The sequence below is a fragment of the Dryas octopetala genome, chromosome 5 (genome assembly GCF_963921425.1).
Source record: "Dryas octopetala chromosome 5, drDryOcto1.1, whole genome shotgun sequence".
In the NCBI taxonomy this organism is placed as follows: domain Eukaryota; kingdom Viridiplantae; phylum Streptophyta; class Magnoliopsida; order Rosales; family Rosaceae; genus Dryas; species Dryas octopetala.
Window position 1 is genome coordinate 13,970,060 of NC_141370.1, and position 26,485 is coordinate 13,996,544.

General features: G+C 35.9%; 2 protein-coding genes across 6 annotated transcripts; both read left to right on the forward strand.

The window, feature by feature from the left end:
- Nucleotides 1-3,265: 3,265 nt before the first annotated feature.
- LOC147284582 (proteasome subunit beta type-3-A) lies at nt 3,266-7,383 on the forward strand. Of its 2 annotated transcripts, none has more exons than XM_086244026.1 (8): nt 3,266-3,382; nt 4,350-4,457; nt 4,539-4,720; nt 4,824-4,931; nt 5,290-5,379; nt 5,578-5,662; nt 6,205-6,299; nt 7,018-7,383. In XM_086244026.1, exons 2-8 carry the CDS (start codon nt 4,452-4,454, stop codon nt 7,064-7,066), a joined length of 615 nt encoding a protein of 204 aa, XP_086100152.1. In that variant the 5' UTR covers nt 3,266-3,382; nt 4,350-4,451; the 3' UTR covers nt 7,067-7,383. The 2 variants fall into 2 exon arrangements, with proteins under 2 accessions (XP_086100152.1, XP_086100153.1); XM_086244027.1 differs by having other exon boundaries at nt 3,379-3,416.
- A 5,685-nt stretch (nt 7,384-13,068) lies between these two features.
- SUVR5 (histone-lysine N-methyltransferase SUVR5) lies at nt 13,069-26,433 on the forward strand. Of its 4 annotated transcripts, XM_086243423.1 has the most exons (13): nt 13,069-13,560; nt 15,063-15,200; nt 16,028-16,579; nt 17,759-18,061; nt 18,211-18,321; nt 18,921-19,031; nt 19,663-22,482; nt 23,698-23,859; nt 24,506-24,622; nt 24,718-24,821; nt 24,911-25,048; nt 25,465-25,552; nt 25,858-26,433. In XM_086243423.1, exons 3-13 carry the CDS (start codon nt 16,097-16,099, stop codon nt 25,963-25,965), a joined length of 4,545 nt encoding a protein of 1,514 aa, XP_086099549.1. In that variant the 5' UTR covers nt 13,069-13,560; nt 15,063-15,200; nt 16,028-16,096; the 3' UTR covers nt 25,966-26,433. The 4 variants fall into 4 exon arrangements, with proteins under 4 accessions (XP_086099549.1, XP_086099547.1, XP_086099546.1 ...); XM_086243421.1 differs by lacking the exon at nt 15,063-15,200; XM_086243420.1 differs by lacking the exon at nt 15,063-15,200 and having other exon boundaries at nt 13,069-13,555.
- Nucleotides 26,434-26,485: the final 52 nt, after the last annotated feature.

Sequence of the window (26,485 nt, forward strand, 5' to 3'; positions counted from 1 at the left end):
GGGTTGAGGGTAGAGACAGAATATACATGGTTCCTTTTGGACCCATCTGCCATATTTAAGTTCCATTGCTGGGGGTTGAAGTCATATATTAGTCCCAATAAATAAACAAATGAAACTTCTATTTTATCTTATTATCAAGTGTTTGTACAAGTCAGATGGATGGTTTCTCAATGCCAAAATTGTCAGAATACCGAGTACAAAAAAAATTGTGTTTTCAATTGTAGAGTAGGAGAATCTTTAATTTTTCAAATCAAAACTGACAGACATGCTTCATGGAACACTGGAGTTATCTGTTGCATTTAATGATATTCTTTAATCATGGACCACAAAAAATGACATCCTTTCTACAATGATCTAAGAGACCAAAGACAAAGAGTTCCATGCTACTGAGATTTTCATGGAAAGTTGTTAGTTTCCCAAACAGAGGATTAGGTTGGACAATCATGTGTCTTGGATTTTAAATCAATAAAACGTCTGTCATATAGCCAAGCTTGGTTTTACCAAGATGTCAAGCACCAAATGCAACTGGAATGGTAAGAGAAGACAAATTAGAAGTGTAGGGGAAATATGTTTGAAATTCAAAAGAAGCTCATAAAATTGGAAGGAAACTGCAGCTTCTGAACCATGTGGGACTTTGTTTTTGTTGCTTTCACTATAATTTCCTATTTTTTATATGAAAACGATAAATAAGCTAGAATGTGTTCTGTTAGAATGAACTGCATCATGAGAAGCAAAATTTTGTACAGACATAAACCATATAAGAGCTTCATCATTGTGACCCAATATTTGTTCACACTACTGTGGGCAACACCAAGTGATTGAGCAAATTCTTGGCTGAAGGGTAACTTCTGTTATCATTCATTAATCATTCAATGATTTAGTGGTACTTTTTGTTCTTGTTATTGATACCAATATGTTCAACATTTAGAGAAGCAATGCAATGATTCACATTGGGAAATTCCTCTTTGTTTATAGCTTGATTTTATGCTTGGTATTAAATGTTAGAAACCTCTGTATATCAAGCTAATAGTACCATTGTTACATGTAACCTCATTTTGCATATTGAGAAACAAATAAATGCAATTTCATTTCATCTTACAAACCAACAAAGAAGTGAGAAATGAGAATTTGAGGTTTGAAACATCGAACATCTTGCATGTCTAATACCATATTAAATAATAGACTATAAAAACTTGAACACGTAGAGACTTAATCAATAATGTGTATCAAATTAACACTAAAACAACAAAAAATGAGTTTTTAAATAAGAAAAGGACTAGTCAAAGGTGTTTCATTGTTGGAAAGATGGAAGTGCCCAAATCATCACATAGCTAAACATGAAGCTGCAGAAGCATGCCTCTGGATGTGAGGCTGGTGGTGATGGCACGAGTGGGGACTGGTGGGTGAGTTGCCTCGAGTTGGCAAAAACTAAATCCACATAAAATGTCGTTTAGCTAATAGATAAGTAGCTATGAGAGGGAGAGAGAGCTAGCGTTTGTGTAAATTCACTAAATTGTAATGGCGGGAAAATGGGGAAGAGGCCTTTTTACATGCAAGACCCTGCTTTGGGTTGGGGAAGGTGAAGAAGAATCCCACAAGAGGGACACAAAAAGCAGAACTTTCCAAAGACATTTGGACAAGTGAGTCAATGCCAATCATAACCAGCAAAAGGCACACACATCTCTCCCTCCTAAATTGTCCCACACATCTCTCTCTCTTAAGGTGGATGGTCCAATGTCAAAAGGGTAATGGGTGGAGTTGCCTAGCTACTAATTGATTGATCCTGATGTGATAATTTATGCTTGGAAAAATCATTATGTAATTAATATTTTTCCACTCAAATAAATAAAAATCATGTTCAAAAAGTTTGGTTATAAGAGATTTATTAGGTGCCTCTAGTTCTCTTAAGTGATACTCAAAGCCATCACCCACTTTTGGTTTGTGCTATGTTTCCTAGTCATGGTCATGGACTGGTCCATGGTACATGCAAGGCATGGGTCTTGTCTGTGCTTGCCATTAGCTCCAAACTAATTAAAGTTACATGTATACACAGTGCTGTCAGGCAGGCACTGGGTTTGCCGTTTTGGTTACAAATTAAAGCTTCCTGTGAGTGTGAGAAGGGAATCGGCGGATATATATGTCCTTTTGTCAAATGAATTTTGGCAAAACGCCAGTTTAGTGTCTTTGCCATCAAATTAATTGGCAGGGATATTCACAACTTGGTTAACATGCCTTATCATCGTCCAAGGGTCCAAGGCCATAGGGGATAAGAAAACAAACAGTTTGACATACATAATTGGTGTAAGGTAAGGCAGATAACTTAATCTCTTTTCCCTCAATTTATACTTTTTTTTTTTTGGGGTATTAATAAATAACCTTATGGTGTTAATGGTGTCATACTATGAATTTGAATATAAAAAAAAAAAAAAAAAACACTTGGCCATGAACTATGAGACATTCATTGAATTTGTCTATAGGGTAAGAGAAACATGTAATGCTTCAAACACAAATTACTTACGGTGATTTTATTGGTGAATTACTGAATTAGGCTTCTTACTCATTGTTGGTTGAGCTGGCATGTATTTTGTTCCCCAACCACGCCAGTCATTGATGTGCAATTAAGGAAGCAGATCGAAACACAATGCGAGCTCCCCTGGGTCAACCCTTTGCATATGGATAGCATGAATAATGTGATACCCATCAATATTAACCCTGTCAAAGCAAAAAGAAAAGTGAAAGTCGGTTGATACCTGGTGAAGAAGTCTCTAAGTTCATATTGAGAGAATGTTACCAAAATAGTTGTATCATCTTCTGGCACTTCTTGGTCATCATCCTTAATAGTCCTGTGATTTACCGGCTTCATGTCATACTCAAAACATTTTGTACAGGTGCTATTATTGGTGTGAGTGAATAGCATCATAAGCCATCACTGATGAATTGTTAGAAAGATTAGTTGGCATCATTCCCAATTCCCACCTAAATCAGAACTCAAGAATCTCAAATGCTAAACTCTTTCCAAAACTACAAGGCTATAAAGGTCTATTTATAGGTTTTGAGGTTTTGAGGAACACCAAAGTTGTAATTGAAAACCAATGTCAAAAAGAAATAGAGAGAAATAGAGAATATAGGAGAAAAAATTGAGAAAGATCGAGAATGAGAGTCAAACGGATCAGACCAAAAAGGAAAAGAGAATCAAACGGGTCAGCCCACGGATCAGGTCCTGGGTCAAGATCTGGGTCGAGCCCAGCTCACTTAATAAGAGGCGGGAAAGCTGAAGCCCAACGGACAGGGTTTTTGGGCTTTCACCGTTCTCTCTCAGTCTCTCTTCGTCTTCGCTTTCCTTCTCCTCTGCCCTGCGTTTGGCTCTGAGTCAGATCACAAGGTAAAAAGCCTACTCTTTTCCTCTCCTTCTTCGGGTACAAACCTTAACAACTCTCGCACTGGTATTTGTTTTTCTGCTGACTTTGAGTTTCGGATGCTTCTATGATAATTGTTTTTTCTCTATTTGAGATTCACTGTTTTTTTTTTTTTTTTTTTTTTTGTATATGTGGAATCAGTTTATGCTTGTACTTTCTGAATTCCCTGTTTGGTTTCTGGTAATGCGTTGGAAAATTAGTCAAATTACTGCAACGAGAGTGTTCATAGTGGAGGATATGGAACTGGGCTCATTTTTTTTTTTTTTGTTAAAGTGATGAAAGGAACTGGCACTGTTGATGGGAAGGAATTTGAGTGTTCTTGTATTGAATCAATACCTAACAGGAAGTGGGTTTCTTGTTTGAGCTTCAATGGGGCTGGGTAAAGGTCTGATTTTTGTGTGTTTTATTTGGGTAAAGTTTCAATGAGCTTCAAGTTGCACTCTTGTGGAACACTGGAGCTACAAGGAAAGTTGGGTGAATTGAGATTAAAATGGTAGTGTACATCATAGGGCTGATCCTTGACATGACTGTAATGGCATTCAAGTTGCACTCTTGTGGAACACTGGAGCTACAAGGAAAGTTGGGTGAATTGAGATTAAAATGGTAGTGTACATCATAGGGCTGATCCTTGACATGACTGTAATGGCATTATCCATGTGGAAGTTCATTATTTGTTTGTTGCCAGGAGCTGACTTTATGTATGCATGTATGTGTGTGTAAGGACTTTGAATGATGTTGCCCCTAGTATTTGGCAATTAAATTAATACCAAGTATTTGAAACCTCTTTCAAGAAACATGTCAACCAAACGCAATCCGTAGTAATTTGAAAATAGTTCTCAAAATTAATCCCAAGCATGGCTTTGATTATTAAAATGACTTAGAAAGCAATTCAGATTTTTAGATTGTATTCTAACTATTGGCAATTGTATCCAGATCGCAAACCGAACAGGCCCTTAGGGATCATATTGTTAGCTTCTTGTGCAAAAGCAATCATCCTCTCCATTAACTCAAAGTGATTCAGTGGACTAATCTCTGATGTCGGTAGGTTGAAGCTTGCATTACACACAAATGCATAGGGTTACATATACAAATGGAATTGACATTTGTTTAAAATGGATACAGATCTTCGAGTACAATGGGAGTGCTCTAGTCGCAATGGTGGGGAAGAACTGCTTTGCCATTGCAAGCGATCGAAGACTTGGTGTTCAGCTCCAGACAGTTGCCACCGATTTCCAGAGAATTCATAGAGTCCACGATAGGCTCTTCATTGGCCTCTCTGGCCTTGCCACCGATGCTCAGACCCTGTATGCTCCTCCTATTGCTCCCTCTCACTTTATTTCATATAAATTTATTTGTTTATACATATATATAAACTTTTGTGGATTGTGCTTTTGGTTGACGATAAAGGTATCAGAGGCTTATGTTCCGGCACAAGCTGTACCAGCTTCGCGAAGAGAGGGATATGAAGCCCGAGACTTTTGCCAGTCTCGTCTCTGCTATTCTTTATGAGAAAAGGTTTGGAATGATTGGCTGCAACTTCTGATCACCTGAAGTTCAACACTTAAACACTTTAGTACTTTTTTTTAAGAGAACAATTTATTACTTCATTATTGTTTTTTTCTTAACTGTTTTGATTGCCACGTTTATCACCATCATCGTCGTTATCATCCCTATCTGACCCCCTTTTGTAGAAACTTAAGCAATTTCTTCTTGCAACACATACTTCCAGAATGCCTTTGTGTTTTCTTTTATTCTTTATTTGATGGTCATTAACAATTTTAGCTTAATATGAATATTGATGTTCGTAAAATCATGTTAATATCATATGAATTTATCAATAACTACAAATGTTTTATTCCTTTTTGTAATTTAGATTTGGTCCATACTTCTGTCAGCCTGTGATTGCTGGATTGGGAGATGAAGACAAGCCATTCATCTGCACAATGGATTCAATTGGAGCCAAGTAAGTTTATTTTTTGCTTTTGTTTTCTTTTCTGACTTTCTCACAATTTTAGAGCTGCTGAGATGATGAGGATTACTTAAAAATTTCATCAATCTTCCTAGATAGAATAAATATGCATGCTTATTCTTTTTTTTTACTATATATGTTTATACACATTTTCCATCTTGTAGTGATATTATTTGTGTTCTGTATATGCAGGGAACTAGCAAAGGATTTTGTTGTTGCTGGCACTGCATCAGAGTCCCTTTATGGTGCTTGTGAGGCAATGTTCAAGCCTGATATGGTTTGTTGCTGTATTCTTTCCAAATGGGCAGTCAAGATTTGTTATTTGATCTGCTTATATTTTTTTCGTATTTGAGATTTTCAGTTTTATATACTTTAGATATTCTCGGAAATCATATATGTTTAATATAATTAGCATTCAAGAACTTGACACTCCACGCTGTCAAAGGCCATTGTGGTTCATATTTTAATTTAATAAATTTGTGTTCATCGTAACTACTGAAAGTAGCAGAGAAAGGAGCAATAAAAACCAAGAAAAAACAAAGCTTAGAGATCTCTTAAGTTGTAATTTGTATCTTGTCAGCAGCGAAGTGGTACATAAACAAAAACATATATGGAGATAACAATTGGCTCCATCACCAACTGAGCTTTATTAATCATTCACATGATTTTTAGGGGCTTATGTCATGGTTGAATTTATTACTTGCTAATCACATCGTTGTGTTGGTGTTTGCTGCTACTACTGCTAAATTGGTCCTCCTATTTGTCTTCTTACTACTGGGAGCAACTCTAACAACAGTATATTTACTAATTGTCACTCAGGAACCAGAGGAATTGTTTGAGACCGTCTCTCAAGCATTGCTATCATCAGTAGATCGAGATTGTCTGAGTGGGTGGGGAGGCCATGTCTATGTTGTGTAAGCCTTTTCATACCCCTTGACTTTGTCTTTATAAGCAATATCTATATGAACTTTCAGACCAAAAAAAAAATCTATATGAACTGTGTTATATATTAAAATAGGTAATGGATTAAAGAAGAGCCATGCATTATAAGATTGTACTTTTCCTTTTTGTCTTTCATACTTGGAATTAAGCAGGTATAAGATTCCAAATTCATTTCTTCCATCTTCTTAGCTGCCCAAAAAGCAACTATTCTTTCTCTGTTTCGGCTTAATACAATGAGGAAAAGAATTTGTCATTGCAATAACTCTGATTGTAAAATTGTGCTTCGTCATAATATGATTAATGCTATGTAAGAAGCTGAGAATGTCATTTGTCCTGAAGCCATATTGTTGTTATGATTCTTGTGACTGCTGTGAAGCTGCCTTGAAAGAAGAGACAATAATTTTAACAATGGCTACCATAACTTGCATTCAGTTATCATTTTGTTGCTGATGAAATAGAGCATTAATTGAAGCTTTTCCCCCATCTTGTTAGAGTTGTTAAATATCCCAGGACACAAATTCCATGGTGGACTGAATTTTTAATCCATTTTAGTGGTTTCTTGTTCATTCATATTATCTCTTCTCCCTATATTATAACTTCTCGTTAGTAAGATTTATAAGGGGTTTTTCGTTTTTCTCTTATATGAGAGGTAATTACTACCGTTTAAAATGTGTATTCACATTACTGCAGAACACCAACTGAATTGAAGGAGAGGATCTTGAAGGGAAGAATGGACTGACCTTGCGGAATGCCTTTAGTAAATCCTTTTAAATCTCGATCATGCTGCTGCATTATTCACTCCCATGTTTATGTAGCTTTGACTTGAATGGGCAGCCACAAGCTTTCGCTTTCTTGGTGACTGAAGGCCCCTTTATGTGGTGGCTAAATTTACTGTAGTTCGACAAATATATAAAGTTGGATAATCAGATTTTATATTAGGTTGTCACTTTGAGGAAATATTGGGAATTCAGCTGCGCTTGAAGTTGTGCAATTAGCATGCTCTTGAATGTTCATTTTTCCATGAAATACACATTTATTCGGATTTATTTGTTCCTGTTTTAAGTTTTGCATCAGCTAGCTAGTCTTTTTCTTTAACCATGAATGGCAAACTGCATATTGCAGCTACTGCTTGATGAATTATTAGTCCTGTTAATTTTAAAGCAAGGACTGGCTTTATTAGCTTTAGAATAAAGCCGCAAAGGGTTCCAAAATAGAATAGGAATAGCACATTAAAACAAAAGGTTAAAGTATAATTTCTCCCACAAGAGGTCAGATTAGGCTTCCGAAACTGTCCTGCAACTGCCATCATGTTTACTTACTCAGAATTTAGCCTACTTCCAAATTTCCAATGTTGTAAAAGGCTATAGCAGACTACAGCAGGTGATGTTTACCACCAATTTGGTTAATTTTTATGCTGAAATGGGCATTGACTAATATAATAAGAATTAATTAATACAATAATAAATCCTTACAACTGTCTTGCAGAAGTTAAATAAAATAATAATAAAAAAAAGAAGTTAATAAAATAATAAAAATGTTTACCGGACAAAAAAATACGAAAAATGCAGTTGTAGTTCCGTACGTTGCTATCTTCGAAAGACAGGGACTTGGTACTTTGTAGGAGTAGTTAGAGATCACATGGGAACCTGAGTTAGTAGCCTAGTACAGTTCAGTAAACCACCCACCTAGCTTCTTCTTTTTTGGCCAATCACCCAACTAGCTTTTAAGAGTGTGCATGGTTCCGAAAAATTAAACTATAAAAGAATAACAGTAATCAAATTAATATTTTCGAAATAACAAATTTGAGAACCAAAATCAAACCAAGTTTAGCCCAATCTGACTGGTTTGGTTAACCATAAATATTAGTTTGGATGGTTTGGTTATTCGGAAACTAGATAACAACTGAGCCAATATATAATAAATATATACAAAATTATAAACATATATAAACTATAATAGAGAATTTGGTTTATTTTATAATTAATAGGTATTAAAAAGGTTCATTGATTTTAACTACTAAATTTTAATAATTTTTTAGTTTATGTACCAAAATTAAATAGTATTTTAGATTAGATACTAGTTGAAAAGTCAAACAAAATAATAAAATAAAAGATATTATAATTTACAAATATTACATCACATGCCACTATAATAAAAAAATAAAAAAAATATTATATCACAAATATTACATTAATTTATACTATATTGTATTAAAAGAAAAATCAATCCAGTCACAACTTAACTGTGACTATCTTGGTAAATTAAAAGAGACAACTCACACTACTATACTATGTATTATTTTGAGTAAAAGTATTATTTTGATATCTATTTATACTATATTGTTGTATAATTTTTCTAAAAAAAATTCAATTAAGTTACAACTTAACTATGATTGTCTCACAACTTAGATGTGACTGTCGTTTAGTCACAACTAAATTTGAAGTTGTGAGTGTCGTACAGTCACAACTAAATGTGAAGTTGAGACTACATTAGCAAATTTTCAAGATAATATAAAAGCCTCAAGGGCAATTTTGTCAAAACCTTATAAATTTTAACTAACACTCATCATATGTGGGCCAAATGACAAAAATGTCAAATGAAAAAGGCTCAAATCAAAGGAGCTAACATATTTGTGATCTAATTTAAAAAAGGGAAAATGTTAGCAAAAGGACTACAAATATACCCCTATTTTTAGTTGAGAATCTCGATTTCACTTTGATTCAATTAAGGATTATAATTTTTCAAATGGCTCAATCAAGCACATTTCGTCATGTCTGTCACATTTACCGTTAAGAATTGGTCACGTGACCAATTTATAAGGGCAAAAAAGTCTTTTTTCCCCTTCCCTCCCTTCCCCTCCCCTCCCCTCTTTTTTCTCTTGTATCTCTGCGCGCCATCCCCCCTCCCCCACCCGTCCCAGCCTTGGCCCCATCCAGCTCCACCACCCCAACCCAGCCCCGGCCCCGGCCCCATCGCAAAACCCAGTCACACCCAGCCCCGGCGCCATCTCTCATATCTCTACGCGCCATCCCTCTCCCTACACAGTGAATCCAAGCTTAGACTTCTTTCCGTAATCAACGGAGAGATGCTCCAGGAGAAGGTGTTGAAGGCGTCGTCGCCGCGGCCGATGGTCTTGTCGCTCGGCATTTGGCCATTGGGCTGGATGCCATGCTCCAGGCAGTAGAGCTCCCAACAGGCATTGCCCACTTAGTGCGGCTGGGGCTGGATTTGACTGGGTTTTGCGACGGGGTCAGGGCTGGGTTGGGGTGGTGGAGCTGGATGGGGCCAGGGCTGGGCTGGGCTGGGACTGGTGGGGGAGGGGGGAGGGATAGCGATGGTATAGGGGGAGGAGGGGGCGGGGATGGGTGACTGTGACGGGGAGGGGGAGCTGGCTGGTGGGCAGAGAGAAAAGAGAAGGGGGAGGGGAGGGGAGGGGAGAAAAGACTTTTTTGCCCTTATAAATTGGTCACGTGACCAATTCTTAACAGTAAATGTGACAGACATGACGAAATGTACTTGATTGAGCCATTTGAAAAATTATAGTCCTTAATTGAATCAAAGTGAAATCGGGATCCTCAACTAAAAATAGGAGTATATTTATAGTCCTTTTGCTAACATTTTCCCTCTAAAAAACTACATTTAAATTTAGTAGTTCAATTGAAATATTATATAGTCTTCATGTTATACCAAAAAATTATTGAGATTTGGTATTTAATGCTAATTTTCTAGTATTAAAATCATATATAAAAAAATTAATATATATTATCAATGGTGGTTCGGTTCGGTTAAAACAAAAAATTTTCATTATTAAAACCAAAATCAAACCACAAAGTTAAGATTCGTTTGGTTTGATGTCCGAAAACAAAAACAACAAAATAAAAAAAGACCAAACCAAACCAATTTAGTCGGTTTAGTTCAGTTCGAAACTCGATTTTTTGGTATTTTGCACACCCCTACCCAGCTTAAATGAAAACACAATATTTGGTTTAGGTTGTGGCTTGAATAGTGTTATTCAGTGTGAGTCATATCAAACCAAACACCAACAAGACGGAAAATGGGAAAAAAGCTTTCGTAAACTATTTATAACCCCCAGTTATTAATATAATTAATGTATAACGACCAAGATTTTTAGAATTAATTTCTCACTACTACTATTTTAAATTTCTTTTCTTCCTCCCTGATTAGTGAATTTAATCAACATGCGTGAGTGCAGGTTGAACTAATTGAGAATCAAACTCCGAATCTTGTACATGATGGAAGCACACCGACAACTTGACTACATGGAAACTTGTGTTAGAGCAATTGCATTAATTCTACTTAATACAGTTTTGTAGATATTAACTTTCTAGTATGTGTATGTCTAATTTTAAATTTTCTTTTTTTCTATTTTTATATACTTGAAGTATCTCTCTTTGACAACTATAAAATTAATAAAGAAATTTAAACAATCACACAGTTACATTACATTATCAACAATTTCACAATTACATTGCATTGTCAAACAATTGCAATACATACAATTATGCAATTACAGTACAAAAATGTACATAACAAGGCATCAAAGCATGATAGAAAAATAGAATTTAGTGTATTAAACAATTTTATTGTAGCTTCATAAGAGATTGTATTTCAATAATAAAAAAATATAATGATTTAATTTTAATATTTGCAAAAGTATAATATTAGTATTATTAAAAACCAACTCTAAACACAATAGCATGTGTAACCTGGTTCGTCGACACTCGACAACACCTAAGGCTTTGGAATTTAGGTATGGGGTTTGACTTCCCATTGCTGCCAATTAATATTTGGGTTTTTTTTTATCAGTTTTGGTACATGAATTTTGGGCTTTATCCAAATTAGATATTTAAATATTATTTGTTTTAATTTCATACCTAAATTTTTATTTTGTTCCAAATTAATGTATAATGTGAATTATGTTATGAATTGTATAATGTAAATTGTAAAAGATTTTGGTTGAATTGTCTGTTGAAAATGTAATGGATTAAATATTTAGTAGTTTTCGTTATCTTTTTACAATTGTTTACAATTTTATTTTCTTAAATTTCGAAGCTCAACAATTTTGTAGTTACGCGCACGTACGGCACCGTCGTCTTGGTTCAACATTCATCTGTTGGAGATGGCCTAAGTGGGAGGGTGGGTAGAGTAATAGGTTAGAATTATAATATCCAGGTTTGATTTCTTTCCATATAACAAAAAAAGAAAACATATAAACAGATCTGCTAGCCTAAGGATAAAGGGTTAAACATACAAGGCCGGCCAGTTGACCAACTCACTTGATTAAATTATGCAACTTAATTACTATTTCGTCTAATGACACCAGCCTTTACTTTAGTACAGTAGGTTTCAAGCTCAAATATCATATACAGTTTATTTATAGAAAGATTATCTATGATATTAAATGAAGGAGGGTTTTTGTTAATAATCAGACAATGCTAGATGGGTTATACACACATAATGCGTGTGAAGTATATAGAAGTTAAAGTATAGGAATGTGATTAAAATATGAGATAGTTGATTGATTAAAAGTGGCGTAACTTAATTACCGCATTACAATTAAATATTATCTTAGGTTAGAAAAATAACTTATTCTTTCCTTTTTAGAATTAAATGTTAACATTTTTTTTCTTGTAAAACTAATTTTTCTTGTTGAAAAGTTCATTAAAAATGAAAAAAAAAATGTTATATGAGTCGTACTTAGTTCGGGCACATTTGTCATGCTCGGCGCATGTCATACTTGTGCCATACTCAGTGCGTGTTATGCTAGTGTCATTCTCGGTATGTGTCGTGCTCGTGCCATGCTTGACACATGTCATGTTCGTGCCATGCTTGACATGTGTCGTGCTCGTGTCATACTCATTGCGTGTTGTGCTCGTGTCATGCTATGCATGTTGGGCTAAAAATCTCAACCCAACCCGACCCATTCACTTGTGTTGTGCTCACCCACCCTGTTTTATGTTCGTATCATGTCTTGCCGATTTTAATCGTTTTGTGTTTGTGCTAACTTGATCTAATCGATACTCCGTAACGTAATTACCAAATTATTCTTAACTTTAAAATTTATTAATAATTAGATAAAGTAACGAGAGTGAAAATGACATTTTCTATATTTAATAAAGAGGCTTCTCTTAATAATGTTATAAATATAGTTTATACTTATCCATTCTTCATTTGATATTTTCATCACTCTTAGTGGTTCGATGGGATTCATATATTACATACACTTGTTATATACATTGAATGCTTTGCATTTGTGCATTATATACTAGTCATATAACCAATGCATGTGAGACATTCATTCGATGAGATTCATTTTTCTTCTGTTAGTTACTTCACGTATTTCATTCGCTACATGTTTAGATGTATTTTCTTTAAAAGAAAAATCATAAAATAAAGGCTAATTGAAATCTCCCCTAGCCTGAATAATCTAAGAGTCAATAGCAGGTAATTAATTGCACACAATTTCAGATTTTCTTACTAAATAGAACTATAGAAGAAAAAAATTCAAATTCCAAAAAACCCAGATAATGGCAGTGACCCAAAAACAATAATAAATTGATTTAGGTTTTTTGTGAGGAAAAGAGTAAAAAGGAGCATAGAAAAAGCATGCCACGTTACGGAAACAGCCTATAGAAGCGCGCTTCCCATGCCCCGAGTCTCTCTAATATATATACCATTCTCTTCTTTTTTTATCCCTTTCACAATTCACAATTTCGCACACAAACTTAGAATTAGAAGAAGCCCCAAAAGTCCCAAACCCCTTACTACAACCCACAACCCAGTCTCAGTCGGTCTTCTTTTTGATAGGGCTTGGCTTTGTCTCTGTTTTCTGTTTTCAACCAACCCCAAATCAAAACCAGACCACTTCTTTGTAATTGTACCCTATACGTCTTTGTTTTCTCTAATATCTATCTTTCTTTTCTTTTTTCATTTTGGCCACGGGACCTGCCCACCTCCCCCACAATCCCACATATGACATCTATCTATCTCACTAGCCAAGATTGCCAGATTGAGAGAGATAGGTAGATAGACAGTATATAGCTAGCAAAAAAAAAAAACCCACAGACCCCATTAAAAAAAAAAAAAAAAGTGCACACAGACCCCATCTATCACATACCCACAAAATTTCACCCACCCCCAATTCTCCCCAATGGAAAAAGCAGCCTAAAAGGTGATCTATCAGACTATCTCTCCGTGCAAAACTTGGGTAAGGTACATTACTACCACTCCTCCATGTATCTGTCTCTTATCTTCTAGTCTCTGTAATTTGGCTGAGGCATGCCATGCCCATCTTCTATGTATGTCACATTTTTTTTCCTTTCTTTCTTTCTTTTGCAGTCAATTTTTGCTGACTTAGCTCACCACCCCCAACCCCCTCTATAATATTTACACCACCCCTTTTAACACACAAACATGGAATTGAAACTAGAGGGACGAACTTGAAAACTCTGTTCGAATGTACTTTTTAATTGGTCCCTGTGTTAGTGTTTTTTCTAAGGGCATGTATGTGTTATGTTCGGTACATAATTTTTTGATCTGTACCCACTTGTGCATGTTCACGATCCGTACATGGGGTTGAATGTTGTGGATTTATCTAGGGTTTTTCGTCTTAGTGTTACAAATTAATGATAAAATCTATGGTTTTAACGAATTTTAAGTACTGGGTTTACTGAATTAGGGTTTGTTTGTGAGATATGGATCAATTTGACATTCTGAGCTCGTTGGTTAAGTGATGGGGATTTTTCCTGCTTGTGTAAGGAGAGTTAGTGGCCAGGTTTTGCGGTTGGGTGAGCTCATTTTGAAGAAATTGAGGTATTTTAGATGTAAAGATATGTAAGGAACTGGGCTTCATTGGCTATAGGTTTGATGCAGCAGATAAGCGTATTACAGTTTCTAACTTGAGGAATACCATTACAATGAAAATTGGTTAATAAGTTCCCCAGCCTCTTCGTTATAAACTTATAGGCCAGTTTCCAATTTTTAGTACCTTTTGCTGTCTTCTGACGTGGTATTTTTCTAGAAGTAAAAGGGTTTTTATGTATTTTTTAGGCAAAAGAATTTATTTATTTATATTTTAATGATGATAATAAAGGGTTACTTGAACAAAGTTTTATGTACCCCTTTGAATATATATGTTTAAGTTAACTCGAATTTTGTCGATGGTTAATTTGATTACTTTTGTTAGAATCATATATTTATTTGAGCTAACACATTAAGCTGCAAAATTATCCTCCGGGTTACTTCCCCCCCCCCCCCCCCCCCTCTCTCTCTCTCTCTCTCTCTCTGGGTTGAGGTGATCTTGTGAAAATCCCCCTCCTTCCCAATTCAAAGAAGAATAAAAGTATAACATATTTACTAGATATATCAACTAACTAATTTTTTTAATTCTTTTTGAAATTAAAAACATGGGATAAGATGGAAATAAATGTATCAAACAAATTAGTTCAGTAGTTTCTGGAAATTGCTTGCTATTTGAATTAAATCAGTATTAAATAAAAAATGAATACATATGGAAGTAAAGTTAATTTTGGAAGTATATTTTTATTTTCTGCAATCTTAGGGGGTAAAATTGTGGTTATGCATAGTTTTTATCTAGTTGTAATGATCATTTGAATAATGATGATCCACAAATTTATTCAATCTTTAATATGCTTTCTTTAAACAGTATTTGCCTTAACGATAGGAGTTTGGCAACTAATTTCCCTTGTGAACAGAACATGCCACTAGGCTTAACGTTTGAATTCAGGCAACAGAACTATAATCAGGATGTCTTATGTTGGAGTGTTTTATCAGGATGCACATAAACTTGAGGCATGCTGCCAACTGCATGTTAAAAAATCATCTTGATCTAGGTAGGATGCTTCATCATTATAAGGGTGACTACAACCTTAGTATTAGAAATACTGTGTCCTTTGAAATTGTTAACAAATGCAGTTTTCTATACTTCAACTCTTCAAATCTTCAATGCCGGATATGACATCGAAATTGGTTTCATAATGGAATGTCAAGACACAGTTATCTTCAGTTCATGGATTCAACATTATTAGGTCTTCTAAACATGGAATCTTTTGCATGCATCGGTATATCTGAAGGTTTATGTAATTTCTCTGTAAAACTATAACATTGGGTCAATATGGATTTAGTTAGTCATTCTCATAATATATGGTTCAAAATTCAAATTTATGGTGCTTTGTGGTTTTGTCACAGTTTTAGCACAATTTTCTGTTATTACTAAACTGAAATGTATGGCATAAGTAATTCCTTGAAGAAGTTGAAATACATATCAAGGTATTTTTAATGTAATTGGAAGAAGCCACTTTGTTTCTTCTCCCCCCTCTCCCTCATGCCTCTTCTTGATTTCTTGGTTGATCCCAGTGACATGATCGCTGTGGTTCTTTGAAGGCTATCCTGATATGAAACCATTCTTTATGCTATATATGGTCAGTACAAGTCAGGCCATCATGGTTTCTCAGGTTTGTCTCAGAGGTTCTCTGGGTATATATGTATAGATAAAACATGTACACATGCATGCACACATATACTCATACTTGTGGCTGATGCAACTTTTTATTTTTATCAGTTCATTAGAAGTATATATAAGATTTTGTGTCTTGCAATTTGGTATGTTATATAATACATTCATCTGACTCTTTTCGTGAATGGAGCTTTGTCTGAACAGAGGGTGGGTGGGCAAATAATCAGTGACAACATACATATCATATGGCATCACTATTTTTAGTGTAAGATCATGGAAGTGCTCCCTTGCTCTAGTGTTCAGTGTGTTGGACAATCTGATTGCCCACAACCGAGTTCAGCAACAACTTCTGTCTATGATGGAGACTCCAACTGCCTTGAACATGAAAAGCAAGTGCAAGTGGCAGATGGTAGAGCAGATGACTTATTGCCAAATGTGGAAGGGCCTCAATTAGGAAGACATGGTGAAGTTCAAAGGGCACTTGATGAATTGCATACTTCAGAAGGTCAAAATGGAGCTTCATGTCTTGATTGTCAAGTGGAGGGCCAAAAGTCATACAGTGGCTCGCATGATTTTGACAATGACGATGTAAATGCACAGAATTACTGCACAGAACCTTGCCTTACCTCTGACAGTGGTCATCTGATTGTAGATAGTAGGGAAAGTGAATTGCCAAACAATAGTAGGGAAGGAGAGTCATCTCTTTCAGAGTCCACATGGCTAGAAGGGGACGAATCTGTGGCACTTTGGGTCAAGGTAAGGTTTTATTTCTTTCACCTTAAAATCTTTACTTTGTTCACATTACCTAATTTTTTCTTATGCAATTTCTATTGTGTTTGTTGTATATCATGTTTTATAGTTTCATAATCTTTACATGTAAGCTTACTGGTTCTAGGATGTCCCCAAATGTCTGCTTGTGTTTTCCTTTTCCACCCCCTTAATGTTAAAATACAAGATACTTGTGGACCCATATCCAAACAGCTTAATTTAGATACTTCAATGTGGTATCAAAATTGGAGATCCTAAGTTCAAATCTTTATAATTGAAATATTCTGGTGTTGGGCTCTCTAGTAATGGAGAGAGGTCTACGCATGAACAATGGCGAAGACATGGTGGGGGCAATGGGGTCAACCGACCCCTATACCTTTTTTTTCTAAAAAAAAAATTAATTATATTGAAGCATTTTTTATTAATTATTGATAATGATTTTTTTAAATTTTAGAATATATTGACAATGAAGTTGATAAATATAGAACAAACTTGGATATATTTGATGTATTCTCGGATTGATCATTTTGAGTTCCCTTCTCTTTTACCATTTATCAAAAAAGAAAAAAAAAAAATCTCTTTTACCCAAGTTTATTTGGCAATGATGATCTCTTTAGCCATTTAAAAAATGTATATGGATTTTGTGAACGTGACATATATTTTATGTGGACTTTTGTTTTTTAATAAACAGGGAAGGGAGGATTGAACTTGGGTGCATGGAGAGTAATTCTATGGCCCTTCTAACTGGGTTACTTTAACAACTGCATATTTTACATAGGCTTGAAATACCCAATGTTAAATTTTAAAATTACAATGGATTCATATGAGTTAAGCCATAGGGAGGTCAGTGTGCCAGTTGTCACAAACTCGTCCCCAATGAGTAAAATTTTCCTAGCTATGCCACTGCGCATGAAGCAGAACATTAGAAGAAATAGATATTGTTGACCTACATCATAACAATTTGACATTTTGAGTTGGATGCTTCAATAAAGTAAATTTCTTTTGAGGTTTGTAATACATATGTACATAAATTGTGAGGATTTGTTGATCCTGATACTTCCCCATTTTCCTTTGCTAACCTTCACAAGAATAAAAAAGGAACTGGTGGAATAATTAACATCTTCTGATTTCATTTCATTTTGGTACTCTCTGTTTCCCCAAGTATAGTGGAGAGGGAAGTGGCAGGCAGGAATACGATGCGCGAGAGCTGACTGGCCGTTATCAACTTTGAGAGCAAAACCAACTCATGACAGGAAGAAATATTTTGTGATATTTTTTCCGCACACAAGGAATTATTCTTGGGCAGACATGCTATTTGTCCGTTCGATCAATGAATTTCCACAGCCTATTGCATATAAAACGCATAAAGTTGGATTAAAAATGGTAAAAGATTTGACCATTGCACGCCGGTTTATTATGCAAAAGTTAGCTGTTGGAATGCTGAATATTGTTGATCAATTTCATACTGAGGTATGTGGTTTGCTGTGAGATTCTCCTGCTCTCTCCCTTAAGCTTCTTAACCTTTTTTTTTTTCAATTAGAGCACATATTTTACTGTATCTGTAGTTTCCTCTTTCTCTTTCATGTCATTCTATTAGAGATATGGTCAAACTTGTGTAGGCTTTGATAGAGACTGCTCGTGATGTGGTGGTCTGGAAGGAGTTTGCCATGGAGGCTTCTCGGTGTAATGGTTATTCTGATCTCGGCAAGATGCTCCTGAAGCTGCAAAGTGTAAACTGCTATATCCATTTATACTTAGTTTCTAAAAATAGGCACAGAAACTTTTCTCTTTTCATTTTCAATATGAGTTAAGTTGTCTTTGTTCAGTGTAATGAAATATAACAGTTCTTTTAACATTGTTTTTTTTTAACTTCAACTGTTAGCTAGTGGTGATGTTAGATGGTTAAGAGGGAACCAACTGATACCACATGAGCTGTATCAATGTGCATGCTTACAAGAGTTCAATATTTTATGGACAATAATGATGATTTTTTTTTATTGAGTTCATAATTTGATATGACCTGAAGTCCACTTTTGGAACTTGTTTGACCATATCATGCACTTTTTACTAGTCACTACCTGGTAAAGCTTGGATCTGCTTTATTTGTTGACGCTGTGCATGCGTTTGCTTGCTTGCTTTTTGCTTTGACTGTAGAATTTTCATGTTCTGCCATGTTAATGTGTATGTTTTCAGCCTATAATGTTATATTATGCTAAAACTTAATATTTTTTTTCTTTTTTAATTCTGCTCCAAAATAAATGAGTAATTTCCTTTACATTCTTTCTCCTTTTGATTAGTTATTAAGTAAGCCAATTTTTCGCCTGTACAGATGATATCACAGAGCTATGTAAATTCTGAGTGGCTACAAAATTCATATCATTCTTGGTTGCAGCGGTGTCAGAATGCGTGTAGTGCTGAAACCTTTGAATTACTGAAGGAGGTATGTGTTATAATTTTGCTGCTCATTGATATGCTATGTTCATGGGTTGTGCTGCGGTATAATAAGTTGTCATACATGAATGGACTGGTTATATGTGATTTCTCTTCAACCTTATATAAAATGCAATACTGTTTCCTTGTTTGGTGTGTGTATGTGTATCATTTTTTTTGTTAGGAGGAATATTTATCACATGTTACTAATTCATTTCCACTTTCAACCTGTAAGATTCTTTGTGATGGAGTTCAGGTAAGTTGCTTTTTTCCTCTTGCTTTAGTTATTTTTCTTACAATCATTAAAAGTAGTTTCTGTGCATTGCTAGGTATATATATGCTTGGCAGTTGTTTTCTGATTTGTAATGACAGAGGCGGGTGGAGGTCTGCTTTGTGCAGGAAAAAAGTTCATAGATGTTTGTATTGGAATATTGTTGCTAGTTCATTGAGTTTGAGAGAGTTCACTGTAAATGGAGCTGTTACTGCTATTTATTTCACCATGTTAGGCACTGAGTGAAGCACTACAACAACTCACTTCACACACCTGTTACAATGGATGGATCTGTTTTGTTTTGAAATAATTTTTGCAGGAAGTCATTTGCTCAAGCATTTGGTTAATGCTGACTTTCTTTCTGGTTCAGGAATTGCTAGAGTCTATTCTCTGGAATGAAGTCCAGTCTCTCCAGAATGCACCACTGCAGCCTACATTGGGTTCTGAGTGGAAAACCTGGAAGCATGAAGTTATGAAATGGTTTTCAACCTCTCATCCCTTATCCAATGGTGGAGACTTTCAACAGCAGAGTAGTGATGGTCCTTTGACCACAAGTCTCCAAGTTTGCAGGAAAAGGCCGAAACTTGAAGTTCGTCGTGCGGAGGCACATGCTTCTCAGGTGGAGTCTAGGGGTTCAGATGAAGCTATAACCATTGAAATTGACTCTGAATTCTTTAATAACCGAGACGCTGTAAATACTGCTACATTAACATCGGAGCCCTATAAAGAAGAAGATATGAAAGATATAGCTGCACTGCCTGACACACCTAGTGGTGTTGCTGAAAAATGGGATGAAGTTGTAGTTGAAGCTGGAAATTCTGAGTATCCCCAAACTAAGGATGTGGAATTGACCCCTGTAAATGAAGTGGCTACTGTAAAATCTTCTGATCCTGGGAGCAAAAATCGACAGTGCATTGCTTATATTGAATCCAAAGGAAGGCAATGTGTGAGGTGGGCAAATGATGGTGATGTTTACTGTTGTGTGCATTTGTCTTCTCGTTTCATGGGCAGCTCTACAAAAGCAGAAGCGTCTCACTCTACTGATACACCAATGTGCGAAGGAACAACTGTCCTTGGAACTAAATGTAAGCATCGGTCTCTATTTGGCTCCTCCTTTTGTAAGAAGCATAGACCTAAGAATGAAATTAAAACAATATTAAATTCTCCAGAGAATCCACTTAAGAGAAAGCATGAGGAGAACATTTCTAGTTTAGAGACCACAAACTGCAGAGAGATGGTGTTGGTGGGAGATGTTGAAAGTCCACTACAAGTGGATCCTGTCTCAGTCATGGCCGCTGGTGCCTTCCATCAAAGAGAGAGCTTACTTGAGAAGTCTGAATCTCCTACCAAAACTAGTAATAGCACAGAACAGATGCGTTGCATAGGCTCTTGTTCCCGAGATAATAGCAACCCTTGTCTGGAAAGTCCAAAGAGGCATTCATTATATTGTGAAAAGCACCTCCCGAGCTGGCTCAAACGTGCAAGAAATGGTAAGAGTAGGATAATATCAAAAGAAGTGTTTGTAGATCTTTTGAAGGATTGTCACTCACTGGAGAAAAAGTTGCATTTACATCAAGCATGTGAGCTTTTTTACAAGCTCTTTAAAAGTATATTATCTTTAAGAAATCCTGTCCCCAAGGATGTTCAATTTCAGTGGGCCCTATCTGAAGCTTCTAAAGATTTTGGTGTTGGGGATATATTTACAAAGTTGGTTTGCAGTGAAAAGGAGAGACTCCGAAGGATTTGGGCTTTCAATGCTGATGAAGATGCATGTGTTTTGTCCTCTGCTATGGAAGAACCAGCTCTGTTGCCATGGGCTGTGGATGACAACCATGACAATGAGAATGCCATTAAGTGCAAAATTTGCTCTGAGGAGTTTTTGGATGACCAAGCACTTGGAACTCATTGGATGGACAATCATAAAAAGGAAGCCCAATGGCTGTTTAGAGGTTATGCATGTGCCATCTGCCTTGATTCTTTTACTAATAAAAAGGTCTTGGAAACTCATGTTCAGGAGAGACACCGTGTGGAATTTGTCGAACAATGCATGCTTCTCCAGTGTATTCCTTGTGGCAGCCACTTCGGGAATACTGAGCAATTATGGCTGCATGTGCTTTCGGTTCATCCTGATGATTTCAAGCTCTCAAAAGCTGCTCAACCCACTCTGTCTGCTGGTGATGATTCTCCAGGAAAGTTTGAGTTGTGCAATTCAGCTTCTGTGGAGAATAACTCTGAGAATTTAAGTGGTGTCCGAAAGTTTATTTGCAGGTTTTGTGGGTTGAAGTTTGATTTACTTCCCGATCTTGGTCGGCACCATCAAGCTGCTCACATGGGGCCAAGTTTAGTCAGCTCTCGACCCTCAAAGAGGGGCATACGTTATTATGCTTATAGGTTAAAATCTGGGAGACTTAGCCGTCCTAGATTAAAAAAAAGTTTGGCAGCAGCATCATATAGGATCAGGAATAGGGCAAATGCTACCATGAAAAAACGCATCCAAGCATCGAAGTCACATAGCACAGGAGGAATAAATGTACAGCATCATGGAACTGAGGCAGCAAGTCTTAGTAGATTAGCAGAATCACATTGTTCAGCAGTAGCAAGGATTTTGTTTTCTGAGATGCAGAAAACAAAACGTAGGCCCAACAACCAAGACATTTTATCTGTTGCTCGCTCTGCTTGCTGCAAGATCAGTCTCAAAGCCTTGCTGGAGGGAAAATATGGAGTCTTGCCAGAACATTTGTATCTGAAGGCAGCCAAGCTTTGCAGTGAGCATAATATTCAGATAGATTGGCATCAAGATGGATTTATTTGTCCTAAAGGCTGCAAGGCATTCAAGGACTGCTTGCTGTCTCCCTTGATGCCTCTTCCAATTGGAACTGTGGGGCACAGATCTCCACCTTCATTAGATCCTCTTGACGAAAAGTGGGAGGCGGATGAGAGCCACTATATTGTCGATTCACATCACTTGAGCCAAAGATCCTTGAAGAAGGCTCTTGTCTTGTGTGATGATATAAGCTTTGGGCAGGAATTAGTGCCGGTGGTCTGTGTAACAGATGAAGGTCTCTTGGATTCTCATCCTGCCCTTGCTGGTAGTTCTCATGACCAAAATGCTGGGCATTCCATACCTTGGGAGAGCTTTACTTATATTGTGAAGCCATTGCTTGACCAAACCCTTGGGCTTGATATAGAGGTAGCTTTTTTCTGATTATTTCGATGTTTGACCTAATATCATCTATCACTGACCTTTATATCAGTATTGCATGTAAAGTACATGTTTGATATGCAGCACTCTCACCTGACCACCATAAATTGGAGTGAAGGTGCAAAGTATAATTTCCTACCTCATAGATATTGGCATAATTTATGTCGTATACCTTTTTGTGTTATATTTCCCACCTCTCTCTCTCACTTACACACTTACACACACACACACACAACAGTGCATGTATTTGCAGAAACACCTGCACGTATGATTGTTCGTATTGTATTTGATGAGAAAATAGGAAGACAATGAGATACATTGATCATAAGCCTAAAGGTTTTAAATAGTGTAACTTTAATGACAATAAGAATCTAAATAAAACTAAACCACTTAATTTAGGAAACTAGATCACACCCCTAACAAAATAGGAAACCAAATATTCTATCTGACTTAGAATCTTTATACTTTTATTCTCTAATACTCCCACTAGCTGAAGCAGAGATGATAATCATGGCCAGCTGGTTACATAATTGAAAAATATTAAATTAAGGACTTAAAAACATGAAAAGAAACTAAAAACATAAAAAAAAAAAATATATATATATATATATATATATATATATATATTGGATTTGTGCTTGTAAGTCTCATGCCACCTTGAGCCTTGAATTTTTTTGAATATAATCTCAACATCTTCAATACACAAACACTCCCCTAGGATAATTTGTCACAAATTTTAGGGCAATGATGAGCAGGTAAAGAAAAGGAAACCTTTGGAGAACATGTTATGTAACGACATATATATTGCAACCATCTGACAGAAAAAAACGATTTTTCTTTAAGAAGACTAGATCTTAAATCCATACCACATTAAGAAATTAGGGAGAGAATGAGATACCATAAAAGGGTTTAAATAGTATAACCTTAATTACAATAGGAAACTAAATAACAACCAAACAACCTAACTTATAAAACTAGATCACACCCCTTAACAAACTAGTAATCCAAATATTTGTAGCTGACTTAGAATCCTAATTACAATATACATTGAATCTCTAATATTATGCATTTATTACGACTTCAAAACAAAAGTGAATGGATAGATTCAACACATTATCGTTTTTTCTTTTCCTTTTTTATTTCCTTCCTCTATATTTTTTTTATTTGGTAATTTTGTTTGTTTCTTCTTCCTTTTCATTGCAGAGTTTGCAATTGGGTTGTGCCTGCCCACATTCTACTTGCCGTCCTGAAACATGTGATCATGTTTACCTTTTTGATAATGACTATGATGATGCAAAAGATATCTACGGGAAACCCATGAGCGGCAGGTTTCCATATGATGAGAAAGGTCGAATTATTTTGGAGGTAATGTTAATCAATCTACCATCAGTCGCCAATCTCATCTCTATAAGTATGGTACGTGCTTTTGAAGTTGTGTCCTTGATCACATATGATGGTGGTATGTTTCTTTACTGTTGAAAGTGTTGAACTTCTCTTTCATTGTGCTTGTTGGCTATTAGTTTGTTTACCCTGGCAAGAAATTAATTGTCATGTTGTTGATCCTGTCACAGACAGCCACATAGAAGGCATTATTTTGATCTGATGGTTATAACTTATAACTTATAAGGACATAATCATGTATATTGAACATTGTTTTTACTGTTCAAACCATTTGCTAGTGAAAATAGCCTGAGATTGCTCCATGTAGATTATTGTATTCTGTCTGTATGTATGTCTCTCTATCTCTCTCTCTCTCAAAATCTATGTATATGTATATGTATGTACATGCTAGGTAATTTAAAGGACAATGGCTGGACTTGAACCTAGGTGGGTTCATCTTGGAATTTGGGAGGATAGTGGCATTGAGCTGTGACAGAGACGATGCCAGTCTTTATTTGAAAAGCAAGAAAGGCCCTATATTTTGCTCGACTTGCACATAAATTTCTCTCTGTTTTTCTTTGGTAAGGACCATAAGGTTGACATGTTGCTCTTTTCTCGTGAAATTGTGCAGGAAGGCTACCTTGTTTATGAATGCAATCAGATGTGCAGCTGCAATAGAACTTGTCCTAATAGAGTTTTGCAGAATGGAGTAAGAGTGAAATTGGAAGTCTTCAAAACAGAGAAAAAGGTAGTTTCTTTTTTCTTGAGTTAGACAAAAAGGTAAATTTCAATTTTTTTTATTCTTTTCAAGAGTCTTGTCTTGACTTTGCTGCACAATGACAGGGATGGGCAGTCAGGGCAGGTGAAGCAATCCTGCGTGGCACGTTTGTTTGTGAGTACATTGGTGAGGTTTTAGATGAGAATGAAGCAAACATGAGGCGCAACAGGTTTCAGTTTTGTTCTGATAGATGCAGCTCTTGTTTTACCTTATTTTATTTTCTATGCTATATTTTGAATGGTCATTACGAATTATCAGGTATGGCAAAGATGGTTATGGCTATTTATATGAAATTGATGCTCATATTAATGATATGAGCAGAATGGTAGAAGGACAGGCCCGATATGTAATTGACTCCACAAACTACGGAAATGTTTCACGATTCATCAATCATAGGTAATGAAAGATTTACCAAATGCTCTTTTATTTGTTTATTTTGATTACTTTCTTTTGAAAAAGGTTTTGAATTTTATCCATAGATGCATTGATCTGGACCAATCAAATGGCTGGCAACCACTTTGCTCCACGCCAATAACTTTTATATTATTATCATAATTGCTCCATGCCAATGGTTAACTTTCTTAAAGTTGGTAGTGTCTGCCCAGCCCAGCCCAGGCGTTGATCACAATCTGTAGCTTTGAGTTATTTAGCAATTTATGCAATTATTCAAACAATAAATTGTATAGCAGGCTGAGTTATATCCCATTGATAACCATTTTATAACTCGTTCATACAAATTTCAGTTTTACAAGTTGTTCTTTGACATGTTGAGTGTCATTGGATCTACTCTTGAAATCTGTTATCTTTTGTAGCTGCTCACCTAATCTTGTGAATCACCAAGTTCTTGTGGAAAGCATGGATAGTCAGCGAGCACATATTGGTCTCTATGCAAATCGAGATGTAAGCACTCTCTTATCTGCTTCTAGCATGATCTTCTTTGTGCATGACACATGGGATGGTGGGGGTAAAATGTTAATGAAGTTTTCAAGATAATTTACTCTATTAAGATGGTTAGAAAGGTATTGCATTGTTGATCGCTAAGTTAGTGGCCCGCTCATTAGCCAATACATATTGGGAGTTCATCCTTGTTTTTTGATATATTTATGGCACATGGTCTACCATAGATGATGGCACTCTGCAACTAATTAGTGTGCTTATAGTGCACAATGTAAATCTTGATATTTCATTTCCACTCTAAATGACAGATAGCTTTGGGGGAAGAATTAACATATGACTATCGGTATAAACTACTTCCTGGAGAAGGATATCCATGCCATTGCGGAGCTTCCACATGCCAGGGCCGGCTTTATTAAACATTGAATGAACACTGAGCTCTTGCATTCTCAGCGCACAATTCAGTGCTTACACATTAGTAATGGAGAGGCAGATTTTGAAATGAAAATAATTTCTGCATTGGTCAAATGGTGAGCTATCAGGCTCATTGCCATCTATGATCTAACAGTTGATTATGAAATGGGGACCTTAGATCAATCTAGAAACAAAATTGACAAAGTCGTTACAGTCGCACAAGGGTTTATTTAGCTCTTAATCGTCTGCAATACAGTGTATGGTCTTTTCCTCAGGTAGACTGTATCTATGGTTTTTTAGTTGCACCCATTTCTTTGAAGAAATGAGGATGAGGAACATCGTCTTTCACTTTTTTGTTTCAATTTTTTTTTTGTCGATCCTGTAGCCACCCGGGATTAGCAAATTGTAGATGGTTTTTTTCCTTTTGCTGGTGAAAAGTTCGTTATGTAGTCTAGTTAAGGAATGCTTAAATTTCCAATTCTTATATATTTTCTTATTTATTGAAAGTATGGTCTTTTGTTCAAG

Excerpts from the sequence above, each read along its gene's own strand:
- LOC147284582 (XM_086244026.1), top strand. Across the intron at positions 5,380-5,577 it reads ATGGATTCAATTGGAGCCAA|GGAACTAGCAAAGGATTTTG; the intron begins GTAAGTTTATTT and ends CTGTATATGCAG. Across the intron at positions 5,663-6,204 it reads CAATGTTCAAGCCTGATATG|GAACCAGAGGAATTGTTTGA; the intron begins GTTTGTTGCTGT and ends ATTGTCACTCAG.
- SUVR5 (XM_086243423.1), top strand. The coding sequence starts at position 16,097 with ATGGAAGTGCTCCCTTGCTCTAGTGTTCAGTGTGTTGGACAATCTGAT. Across the intron at positions 18,322-18,920 it reads TGCTCCTGAAGCTGCAAAGT|ATGATATCACAGAGCTATGT; the intron begins GTAAACTGCTAT and ends TCGCCTGTACAG. Across the intron at positions 23,860-24,505 it reads AAGGTCGAATTATTTTGGAG|GAAGGCTACCTTGTTTATGA; the intron begins GTAATGTTAATC and ends GAAATTGTGCAG.